The sequence below is a fragment of the Propithecus coquereli genome, unplaced genomic scaffold (genome assembly GCF_000956105.1).
Source record: "Propithecus coquereli isolate 6110/MARCELLA unplaced genomic scaffold, Pcoq_1.0 Scaffold178, whole genome shotgun sequence".
NCBI lineage: Eukaryota > Metazoa > Chordata > Mammalia > Primates > Indriidae > Propithecus > Propithecus coquereli.
Window position 1 is genome coordinate 5477988 of NW_012142523.1, and position 12141 is coordinate 5490128.

Here is a 12141-nt window from a genome sequence, read left to right on the forward strand (position 1 = left end):
TCTTCTCCTTCCAGGAAGACAGAGGGAGGTGAAGGTCAACCAGCCAGGAATGGGGAGTTGCTGATGAGTAGATGGCAAAGAGCCCAGGTTCCCGAATGCCAGCAGGGTTTAGGAAACAGCTCGCCAATCAGCGAAGTAAGATCCATTGGCTTGAGGGCCTGTGGGATTTCCATGCAACCTGCTGTTTCTCTGCTGGGCTTCAAATATCGGCTGAGTCTCTGGGCATCCTTTGTGAGAGATTTAGGGGGTCCTCTCTCCTCTGGTTAGAAAATGGAGAAGAATTTTCTGTGACTGCTCCTCCACTTATATTCCTAGAGATCCTCTAGAGAAGTGGGAGCCATTGGGACATTGTCTGTAAGAATCCAAAATGGTGGCTTCTATTTGTGCGTTCTCTTCTCTCTCATACCCCAAACGCCTCTCTTCCCCTGTCTTCAGCTTTGCCAAGATAGGGACTGCCATGGGTGGTGCCAAGTCCAGAAGACCAGGACTGTGTGAACAGCTGCTGAGAGATGACGCTTTCCTTCTGCCCAGGCATCTGGGTGGCCTCCCTCATCGTTGGCTCCTGTTGGCAGCCACGCTACAACTTCCTTAAGGCGCCAAAGGCTTCCGCCTCTGGCCTTATGGCCAGCCCCTAGGAGGCCTGGGCTCTTGGGGAAGGAATGGCAATATAAGAGCTGTTTCCCATTTTCTGTGGCCTCTGCAGGGCCATGGCAGAAACTTTTGAGTCCAGAGGAGAGGGGAGGGGCAGGTGGGTTTGGCCTGAGAGAGGCATGTGCTTCCTTTGGCCTTGGCTATCTCGGCTGGCAGCTTTAAAAACCCATAGAAGAAACAAGAGGAGAATGAAGCCCAAGCAACTGGCCTGAGGGCCTGCTGGTGTCCTGGTAGGTAAGGGCAGAGGGCTCCTGGCCCAACAGGCAGGCAGCAGCTCTGGTCCCCAAGCCCAGCATGGGGGCAGGGGACATTCCTTCCCGTCGCCTTTGCTTTCCTCTGCCCAGCCCCCAGGCCTGTGGTCCCCACCCCAACTGTGCCTAGGGGAACATAGGGGCTAACGATGTGCTGCAGGCCATGCTGTCCTTGCCCGGAAGCCGGCGGTCATTGAACGTGTGCATGTTGATGACGGCGTCAGTCTTGACCATCATGGGAGGCTGCGGCTTGTGCTTGACACGACGCTGGCAGGTGAGGGAGAAGCGGATCTCGTCAGCCACGGTGCTGCAGAAGGAACGCTGCAGCGGGGACAGGAGGGGAAGAGAAGGATGCACGGGTGAGGCCTGGTCCTGGCCAACTCCTCCCCTTCCTCCCAGAGGCTGCGCTAAGACTACCCGTCTTTCTCACACCTTCACCCCACTCATCGCCCCCTCCCCCATACAAGAAGTTTGGGAAGCAGTCTCCAAAGCGCCACATTCTTGTTTGGAGACTAAGGTGGGTAGAGCAGGTGTTGTCATCTTATGCCCATTTTACAGATGAACTAACTGAGGCTCTAACTGGCATGTACATTAAAGTTTCGGAGCTCTGGTTTACCTGTCTGATTTTTCTCCACTAGACTCTGAGGGCAGGAACCTGCCAGTTTCATCACCATAAGCCCAACCCCCAGCACTAGGCCTGGCCCAGTCAGGGCTCAAGAAACACTTGTCAAATGTGTGGCTATGCCTTCTCCTGGAAGGGCTTCCAACTAAGGGGAGGAATCACTGTCCTCCTACTCCGGGAAATCCAGCACGTTTCTCAAGGTGGGCACTGGGAGGCAGGTCCCTGTAGGGCTGTTGGGTGGCAGTGGTTTCCTTCTGGCCTGGGTCCCTGCAGGTAGCCAAGAGGGACAGCAAGAGTGTTGTGTTTCCCACAGGTGTCTGATGGTGGTGGCTTCTATGAGACCAACTCCCAGAGGTTTCCTGTGGCTTATATGGAAGGCAGTAGGGGCTACTGATACCTCAACTTACCCACTGAGGCTGGGACATCAGCACCAGGACCACTGGTATGCAGGCCATGGGGTGCAGAGGAATAGGGACCTGGCTTTGAATTCTGGCCCTGCCTCTTCCCAGCTGTCACCTCTCCAGGCCTCCTGTCCTCACCTACTAAATACAGAATATCATCCCTTCTCACCCTCCTTTCTTCAGTCCACAAACACCTAGTGAGACCCCCTACCTGCCAGGCACTGCTCTAGGCCTTAGGCGTGTAGCAGTATGGAAGGCGGATAAGGTCCCAGCCCCCAGGGAGCTTGTGGTCTAATGATGGGATGGAAAGAGATGACAAACATGGGAACAGAAAGAATTTCAGATAGTGACAGCTATTATTAAGAGAATAAGGCAGTGACATGGGACAAAGAGGGGCTGGAAATGGGGACAGGTAAGAAAGGCTACTTGAGAAGGTGACATTTGGGCTGAACGGCCACAAGGTGCCAAGAACACAGTCCTCTGGGGGAGGAGACCTGCCAAGTGGCAGGTGCAAAGGCCCCGGGCAGAATGTGCTCGGTGTTGAGGGCGGAGAAGGAGGCTGGTGTGTGTAGGGCAGAGAGAACCGGGCAAGGGCTGGATCCCATGGGCTTTTTGGTGGCATTCGGAGCTCGTTCCGATTGTGATGGGAATGCCCTAGAGACTCGCTGTTGTTCTTCTCTGTCACTATCTTTTGTAACAAATCTCTATTGTTGAATCGTTGAAAGGTCCCCGCCCTTATTTTTTCATGTTATAATTAACACTTCAGCAAACTTCCGTGTAAATAAAACCGCACATACCTTTCACTACTTCCACGGGGTGCCTTTTTAAAAGTAGAACACGACTGGCCAAACGTATGGATACTTTGAAAGACTCTGAACCTGCTGGGAAGCTGCCTTCCAGAAACGTCCTGTTTAGACTCCCCTCTGCAGTATTGGGAAGCGTCCCTTCCCTGAGACCCTCGCTGACTCTAACACCGAGTATAACATCCTGCTTCCCCCCTTTGTTGACTTAGCCTTGCTGGTTACAGAGGACGCCATTTCATTCTGGTGGCTATGTAAGCTGCTTGTTTATAATGTTCTCTCTACACTGGGCTGAACTGCAATCTCCTTGCACGCTGGACCTGGACCTCTTTGAACTTCCCCACGAGAGATGCGGCCCCCAGCCCAGCAGCCCTCAACACAGGTGCACATTTAAATCACCCCGTAGGCTTTCTTAAAATGGCAATGCCAGGCTCCACCACAGACCAATTAAAACACAGAGTCTCCGGGAATGAAGCCAGGGCATTAGCACTTAAAAACTTTCTCCCTGTGATTCTAATTTGCTACTGGGACCAGAACCACTGCCCAACCATGCTTGAATTAATCAGACGGCTGGAGCCTGGCTCTACCATCTGTACGCTTGGGCTGACCGGCAGGCCTCAACTCCTCTGTTTTAAACTTTTGATTATGGAAATTTACAAATCTATGCAAAAGTAGAGAGAACAGTATAATGAACCCCTATGCAACCATCACCCACCTTCGACAACTACCCTCGAGGGTTTTATGCAGGGAAATAATAAGGCTTGAATTCAGTTTTAAACAGGGCACTGGCTGCTGTGGGATCTGTGGACAGCAGCGGGGAAGTGTGGAGGCTGCAAGGCCAGTTTAGGGGTTGTGGCATAATCCAAGCAGGAGGTGACGGGGGCCTGGCCCGGGGTGGGCGACGGTGACGGGACAACATGCTCATTAGGACAGAGGTGGAGCCGGCAGCACTTGCTGGTGGATCGGATGCGGGGTGGGCTGTAAGAGGGGCAGACAAAACACCCCGGCGTGCCTGGCACACAGGAGGGCGAAGCCAGCGCAAACCCCTTCCTCTGCCTCCTTCCCCGTCCTGTGCAGGCCCTGGCTCTGGGGCTCACCTGCTCTCTCTCTGCTGTTTTGCGGAGCTTGTACACAAACTCGCCCACGGCCACCAGCACAGACAGGACCAGCCCGGCGGCCAGGACGATGAAGATGCCCCCGATCTTCTGGATGCCCAGGGCGCTGGCCTCCTTGTTCTCCTCCTCGGGACACCCGCTGCCCCGCCACCACTTCTCCTTCATGATGTGCAGCTTGTCCTCCTCCTGCAGCTGAAGGATGGCAATGGTGATCTTGTCCCGGTATGGGGAGCCTGGGTAGGGAGAGGGGAACCCTGGCTGTCAGTGGCGTCTGGCCGATCGTGCGTTTGTCCCGCCAACACCTTGGTCGGTGCCAGCCACCATCATTAGCCCCTCAGTCAGCTCTTAAAAAGGGGGACCCTATCACTGTTAGGCCCCCCCTTAATCTGTATAAGGTATCTGATGGGGGTGGAGGTGTCCTGATTTGGGGAGGGGGGTCTTGCCCATTGGGGATCATCCCTGCCATACCCGCGCTGCGTCAGCAGGGGTGGTGAGAGGAGAGTTTGCATGGCTGCTGGGGACTGACCTCCACCTGTGTTTGGCCCAGCCCCCATTGCTTAGGCCAGAGCCGCCCTCGTGAGGCACGCGGCTCCATCCCCTGCTACTGGGCTGAGGAGTCGCCGCCTCTCTGGGCTTAATGCAGAGAGCTCAGTGCTCAGCGCCCATGCGCTGTCCACACCCCCCCGCCCACCTCCAGCCCCCTGCTCACCCATGGGTGTGCCGATGCCGTAGCCCTTGGAGTCGATGAGGCCGCCGATCTGCGTGAGGTTGCAGTTCCTCTGCGTGACGTACTCGATGGTCGTGGACTCCATGAGCAGCGCGTAGTCGGCCGTCAGGGTCCTCTGGATGCCCTCCTCATTGTTCTTCACCAGCGCCGAGGGCTTGCTGCTCATGAAGGCCCACATCTTCTCGAAGGTGGAGATCTTGGATTTCTGGGCCGGGAGGGAAGGGGTGATGCACACACGGTTACTGGGCACACCACGGACCAAGCACTGCACACCCTGCCCGAGGCTCGGGTCACTGAACTCCGTCTACGGTCTTCAGAGTCAGGGAGTGCCACCCACTGCTCAGATGTGGAGACTGAGGTCTGGGAGCAGAGGTCCCAGGACACACAGCTGGTAAGTGAGAAAGCCGACGCAGACTCAGGCCCACCCCCTGGAGACCCTGGATTCCTTGCCATGGCATAAGTGGTCTTCAGACTGAATTTTTAAAAATTAATTTTCTTGGGCCGGGCGCGGTGGCTCACGCCTGTAATCCTAGCTCTCTGGGAGGCCGAGGCGGGCGGATTGTTTGAGTTCAGGAGTTCGAAACCAGCCTGAGCAAGAACGAGACCCCATCTCTACTAAAAATAGAAAGAAATTAATTGGACAACTAAAAATATATAGAAAAAATTAGCCGGACATAGTGGCACATGCCTGTAGTCCCAGCTACTCGGGAGGCTGAGGCAGGAGGATCGCTTGAGCCCAGGAGTTTGAGGTTGCTGTGAGCGAGGATGACACCACGGCACTCTAGCCTGGGCAACACAGTGAGACTCTGTCTCAAAAAAAAAAACAATTAATTTTCTTTCTCTAATATTTGTTAAACAATTAGCATGGGCAGACCTTGTTCTAAGTGTTTTACCTGCATTAACTCATTGATTCTTCACAGCGATTGCACGAGGCAGGTATTAATACTACCAAGAGCCCTATTTTTCAGATGGGGAAATTGAGGCATGGCCAAGTACTTGCCTAAAGCTACGCAGATACCAAGTGGCAGAGCCGGGCTTTTCAAACCCAGGCCACCTGGCTGAAGAGTCCATGGCCCTAACCACCCGGCAGCACTGCCTCACAGGAACCACCGTGTGGGCGGGGAGGGAGACCCGGGTGCCGACGCAGGCAAGGCTGGGTGGGTCCTGGGCCCCCACCTCCTCTTCAACCATAGCCGGTCTCTTTGCTGTGTTTCAAGGGAAGACTTTGAAGCATGTGTTCCTGTCTGTTCCACTTCGTCAGTGAGAGAGAAGCAAGCAGGATGCCAATCGCAGAGAAAAGTGAGGGTGCTCAGAGCGGGTGGTCTGCAAGTCCCTCTGGCTGCTGCAGGCCCAGGGCTGTAGGGCTGGGACACCGTTGTGTGAGCACAGCCAGTGTCCCCAAGACCAGGTCTGGCGGGCGGGCTGCTATGCCTGACCTGGGGAGACTGAGAGGTCACTGGGGTCAGGAGAGAGAGGGGCCAGGGCTGAGTGTCCTTTGCTGCCTGGGGAGACTGGAAGGACCAGGCTGCATGGCATTCGGGAGATTTCTTGGGAAGGTAGTGCCTGCCAGCTGCCTGCTCCCAGCAGGGATCAGCCCTGCCCCGGTTGGCCCAGGGGAGCAGGTGGCTCTGCAGGCCCCACTGTACCCGGCTGCTTCCAAGTCTGGCTGTGTCTGTCTGTGTCTGTCTGTGATGTCAGCCTGTCTGACTGGCACCCGGCCCAGCTCCAGTGTGCACGATGGCATGGGTGCGCTCGAGCAGGCTGGCACAGGGCTGGGGGATGGGCAGGAGATGCGGAGGAAGCTGCGCCCGCCAGGAGGAGGGCGTGGAGCCTGGGAGGAACGTGTACGTTCTACTCTCCTGGTGCTTCCTGCTCTGGCAAGGGTGGCCTCCCAAAAGACTGGCTTCTGGAGTCCCAAGCACCCCCTGGGGAGGAGGCAACGCGGATGGGAGGGAGCCCCGAAGCGGCAGGCAGGACCCCCTGGAATTCCACCTGAGCACGGCATCAGTGCCAATGATGCCTCCCGCACACACAGGGCCTGGGAACACCTTCTTAGACAAGCGTCCTCTCCCCACCCACAAATTTGCCTGCCCCGAAGCCAAAGGCACGAAGGGCTCAGATGCCTGCAGCTCTCGCTGGGCTGCTCCTGGCCCCTGGTGGTCCTCAGCCTGCCCTACTTCTGGCTGCTCCTGCTCCTCAGCTACTCCCGGCTCGCCATGACGCTCTCCCCTCTGCAACTCCGGCCTCCAGGTCTTCGTGTCCTCTGCTGTCCCAGCTCCCCGGCTCTTCTTGCCCCTCGGCTCTTCCTGAGGCCCCGGGCTCCCCCCATTCCATATTCTTGCCCTTGAAAATATTCCTCATGTCCAGCTCTTCCGACTGCTCCCCCTACCCCCGTTGTTTCCTATTTTCTAGATAATTTCTGATACACAGATTCTCTCACTTCCGACTCCTTTTGTTCCCTCTGTTCCTTCCTCACTCTGCCACGCACCCACTGACTCTCCCGTGGTGGAAAGTCCCTAAATGGCTCCCAGGGGTCCCCGTCTCCTGGTGTTTGTACCTTTGTGTAATCCCCTCCCCTTGAGTGTGCGCCGGACCTAGTGACTTGCTTTTAACTCCCCCAAGTGATGGTATGTCATGTTCAAGACCAGGCTAAAAGAGACTGTGGCTTGCTCTCTCTCTGGCCCTTCTCGCTCTGATGGAAGCGCGCCGCCACGCAGAGAGTTGTCCTATGAAAGGTCCGCATGGCAAGGGGCAGAGGGCAGCCTCTGGCCAGCAGTCAGTGAAGAACTGAAACTCCAACTCCAACAACCCAGGAGGAACTGAGTCCTGCCAACAACCGTGTGAGTGAGCCTGGAGGCCACGGCCGGACATGATGGCAGCATCGGCCACCACCTTGACTGCAGCCGCGTGAGAGGCCCTGACACAGAGGACTCGGCTAAGCCGCCCTGGGTGCCCGAGCCACAGGCCGCGAGGCCACAACTGTACCTGCTTTAGAAACACAGTTTCTTTACACAGGTAATCTGTTATGCAGCAACAGAGAACTTAACACCTTCTCGCCCACATGCTCGCCTAGGCTACTTCTGTTCCCCATACACATCTGAATTCCAGCTATTCCTATAATCAAAGTATCCAAGTCCAACCATCCCTGCTTTGCCAGATACACACCCTCCCCAGATACTCTATCATCCTGGTTATTGGAAGCTAAATACTGTTCTTCCTCCAGTGACCCCAGCTCCTTTCCACCCCTGTCTCTTCTGTTTTCTAAATTCTCTCTCTTCTACTAGAGGTGGGAACCAAGGGTGGATGGAGCAATCAGGGCTCCCCTTACACCTCCTAATGCTCCACCCACCCATCCATCCATCATCTATATATCCACCCACCCGTCCATCCATCCACTCATTCGTCCGAGCATGCTCTCACCACATACCATCTACACACTAGTTCATTCAACTAACTATTCCAACTATCCACTTAGTTACCCATTTATCCACCCCTTCATCCATCTACCCAACCATCCTTCCCTCTCTCCTCCTCACCCTTCCTACCCACCCACTCTCCCAAGCAACCAGTCATCCATCTAATAAATCTCAAGTCCTGGCAAATGTAACTTGACAACGAACCACTCGGAGCCTTCCCCCACCTCCTTCTTTCTCAGAATGGGATGAGAACGTCTCCTCTTTCTCCAAACTCCTCCTTGCATCCTCCCCCACCCCAACACCTCACTCCTCCTATATCCAGGCCTGCCTGACACCAAAACATATGCTCTTTCCAGTAACACACCAGAGAAGGAGACAGAGATTTCAGTTGGGGGCTGAAGGGAGTGTTGAGACAGATGGGCTTTGCAGAAGGACAGATGACAGCCACTAGTGGGTAAAGGAACTGGGTGAGGAAGATGGGAAAGGACACGAGAGAGCGTGGCCAGCTAAGATGGGAGGTGACAGCAAGGCACGAAGCTGGCTGTGATGCTGATTTTGGGAAGCTCCACCCTCCTGGCTCCAGTGCCAACAAGTTTACTGCCTCCACCACTTTTAGGCAGATGGGTCTGAAATCTGCTTCCCTAGAATGGCCCCCCGCTGTTCTTGTCCTATTTCTCGGGGCCCCCATTCTCAACCACGTCTGTTCATGGCCTCTGCGTCCCCTTAAGTTCTGTCCTGTCCTTGAGTGATTCTGTGATTCTGGGGCACAACCCTGCAATGTTTCCCTCTGGCACGTCTGAGGCAGACAGAGATAAGGCCAAGGCCCACCCTGGAATCTCAGCCCCTCTCCTGTCCCCGGTCACCGCAGGCCTGAGTTCCCGTCACTGGTCTGAGCTGTAGTCACCACCCCAGGGAACAGAGTCCCGAATACCTACAGCTCCTGTGTCATCCTGCCGGTCCCAGCCCCTTGGGGAACTTAGTAAGGATCGCTTCAGGGCCAGTCACCCAAACCAATTAATGGAATCGGCTGCAGCAGCCAGCACAGGGGCCATGTGCCAGGATGGAGATGCCTTTTTTATCAGGAAAACTGGCAAGAAAGTAAGTTTCAGGCTCACTCACGACTTTCAATTCCAGCCTCCTCAAAGAAGTAAATTGATTTTCCCCAAGTGAAGATACTTAATTTTGAGAATTTAACATTTCTGTACGAGAGAATGTATATAGGTCTATATATGCATACATAAATACATATTTCAATCCCAAAGGAGCTGAATCCTGGGGAATGTGTGCAGAGGGGCTGTGGCAATGAGACTCCGTGCAAGGCCCTGGGTATTTTCCATACTGGAAAGGAGACCTTTTCCCAAATTAATTGGCTTTCTTATCCTTGCTGTGAAGTCTTTGGCCTTATCGGATCTGTGGACTTGAGCAGTTAATCATTTCTCTTCGCTCGTTTCCGTGGGGACCAGGAGTCCTCTTGGAGTCCACTGCCTCTGCCTGCTGTTGCCGCCTCCCCGTCCCCCGTGAGACAGACTAGCTGGGCCTCTCTCCAGCAGCAGCCCCTGATGTCCGCACATGTCCCGAGGCTGCTTGCGAGGGCTGGAGGGCTGCAGGCTGGCCCCTGCCGGGCAGGAGTCTGAGGTGAGGCCTCGGGCTGGGGGTGGAGGGAGCTCCACTGCTCAGACTCTGGTGTCACGCCAACCTGGGCTCCAGTGCCAGCTTCTTCTGTGACCACAGACAAGTGACATCACATCTCTGAGCCTCACTTTCCACATCTGTAAAATGGGGTTCATCAGAGTGCCTACTACATAGGGTTATTGTGAACATTCAACGAGGAAAAGGCGTGTGACGTGCTCAACACAGATCCCGGCCCCTAAGGCTGCATAAGTGGCTGGCATCATTGTTTCTCTTTAAGGCTCAGTTTTCTGATCTAGAAAGTGGGGATAAAAATCTCTGTAGTGCTATGGAATTTAAACGACATCACACTCAGAGGTAGAAAACCCCAGTGCTGATGGGCCAGGCAGAAATAACTAAAGATGGCTGGGCAGGACTACAGGAACTGGAGACAAAGGTTTCCTCTCAGCTCCTGACAATGGCTGCTAATTGCTGTTTAAAAAATATGCATATATAAATAAGCAATGTGTGGCCCCCAAAATCATATCTATGGGCTGGGCAGGCCTATTGCCAGTTTGCAACAATCAGCAATAAAAATGGTTGACATTTATCACATGCCCACTGTGTGCCAGGCACTGCTCTAAGCTGTACATGCAAATTGCACCATTTAATTATCTCCATAACTCTACGAGGTGGGTGCTATTATTATACCCATTTCACAGATGGGACAACTGAGGCACAGAGGGGCCTTCGGTAGCTTAGTGGTTTTCAAGAACTTCTCCATCATCACTGGCCCGCGCCTGCCCCTGTCCCTGCTCCACTGCCTGTTCTCTCTGGGTCTCTTCCATTCTGAGGACCTCAGGGCAGAGGCAGCCAGGCACCTGGTGAGAGGAGGCACCAGTGTCCTTCACGAAGCTCAGCAGGCCGCATCCAGAGGGACCTGGAAGAAGGGAGCATCTCTAGGTGCCCCCTGGTTGGTCCTCTCCAATGTGCTCTGGTTAAGTCATCAGCCAAGGGGGGATAAGGGCCCAGCCTGCTTCCTTGTCTTCTGGATCAGCCAACGGGACGGGTGTGCAGAGGAGAAAGCCTTTGCCCTCAGCGCTCTGACGTGCCTGGCCCTGGGCTAACCACTGCACGTCCAGGAGCTCACGGAATCCTCTCTCCAATTGCCGCATGGTGGGAATCAGAATCCACCTCATCCACGTGAGCAAACTGAGACTCAGAGAAGTGCAGTGACTTGCCCAAGGTCACCAGCAGTAGAGACATCACCCAAGACTCAAATCCTGGTCTGACTTTAAAACTGATGCAACTTGACGGCGCCAGGCCGCGCCGCAGTGCATTCTGCCTGCTCACTGCACCCTGGTCCTCCCCCTGCTCCTGCTTGCAGGCAGGGATGAGGCTGTATGTGAGAGGCCAGCAGATGGGTCAGGAGAAACCCCTGGAAGCTGAGTTTGGGGAGCATAATTCTGAGCCCTCCAGCTCAGGGATGAATCTGCTGTGCAGCTGGGAGGCAGGGGATGGGCCAGATGGCCTCTCCAAGCACCTTCCAGATGAGATGCTAGGATGGAGCTGTGCAAGGGGGAGGGCTTGAGAATGCCCAGGGACGCCGGGAGCCTGGAATTCTCAGCCCCCAGCTCCCACTCCTTTCCTAAGCCACTATCCCTCCTGCCTGTGCTGTCCCCTCCCCCAAACACTGAGTAAGGCTAAGTGCTTGGAGAAGCTGTCTTCCAACATCCTCTCCTTTCAAAGCCGCCCAGCCCTCCCCGTAAAGAACACGCTTTCCCAACGTTCTCCTTTACATTTTGCCTACATATTTTTACAGCCAAACAGTGCTTTCAACGGCCTCCTTTTTCATCTCCTAATTAATTTTTATCTTCCAAGACGGAGGGAGGACAACACAGGAGACGCTGTTTGTGATGTCTGCTGCTCCCTGACAACTCTTCAAATGAAATTTCCTTTGGAATGACGGGGCTGCCTCCAGCCACGCATCTCCCAGGCTGCAGAGTGGGGGCCACGGATTTAGAGGCCCTGGAGAGCCCGACGTCCTGCTTCCTGCTGTTGCTGTGTTTGGACAGAAGCTGGTTCGCTCCCTCGCATTTGACTCTTGGCCAGGGGGCTTTTAAAGACGGCGTGCAGCCTGCCCAGTAACACGCAAACCGCAGAAATGCAGCTCACCCGTCCCACAATCTGAGACCTTCAAGGGAGGGTACCTGCTCGGTTCCCGTCCTCAACACTGTCTCCTGCATTTGTGCCACTTGGCTCCTGTTGTCTTTAAGTCCATCCTTTCATTCAACAACGGTGTCCTCTCAACATGTGTTACTTGAGTGACTATGAGGTGCTAGGACTGAGCTGGGATGGGCATATGGTCAACTGTCTGTGGCTTCACTCTTCCCCAGTGGGTTCCTGAGGACTGTGGCTGGGTCCTTAGGGATGCAATATGGACAAAGTGACTAAGAGCACAGGCACTAGAGTGAGACATCTTGGGTTCAAATCCCAGCTCTGCATTCACAAGCTGTGTGACATTAGGCAAGTCAGTTAGCCTCTCTGAGC

General features: G+C 54.8%; 1 protein-coding gene across 2 annotated transcripts in view; it reads right to left on the reverse strand.

Annotated features, from left to right (window-relative positions):
• Positions 1 to 200: 200 nt before the first annotated feature.
• The window catches only part of GRIK3 (glutamate receptor, ionotropic, kainate 3), a 219119-nt gene continuing 207178 nt past the window's right edge, over positions 201 to 12141 (reverse strand). Inside the window, exons 14-16 of one of the 2 annotated variants that reach the window (XM_012642245.1) lie at positions 4550 to 4772; positions 3823 to 4073; positions 201 to 1223 (exon numbers count right to left, since the gene is read on the reverse strand). In XM_012642245.1, coding sequence (XP_012497699.1) covers positions 1029 to 1223; positions 3823 to 4073; positions 4550 to 4772 — 669 coding nt within the window. In that variant the 3' untranslated portion in view covers positions 201 to 1028. Of the gene's footprint in view, positions 1224 to 3445; positions 4074 to 4549; positions 4773 to 12141 lie in introns of those variants that run through there. The other variant, XM_012642244.1, reaches the window with a different exon arrangement.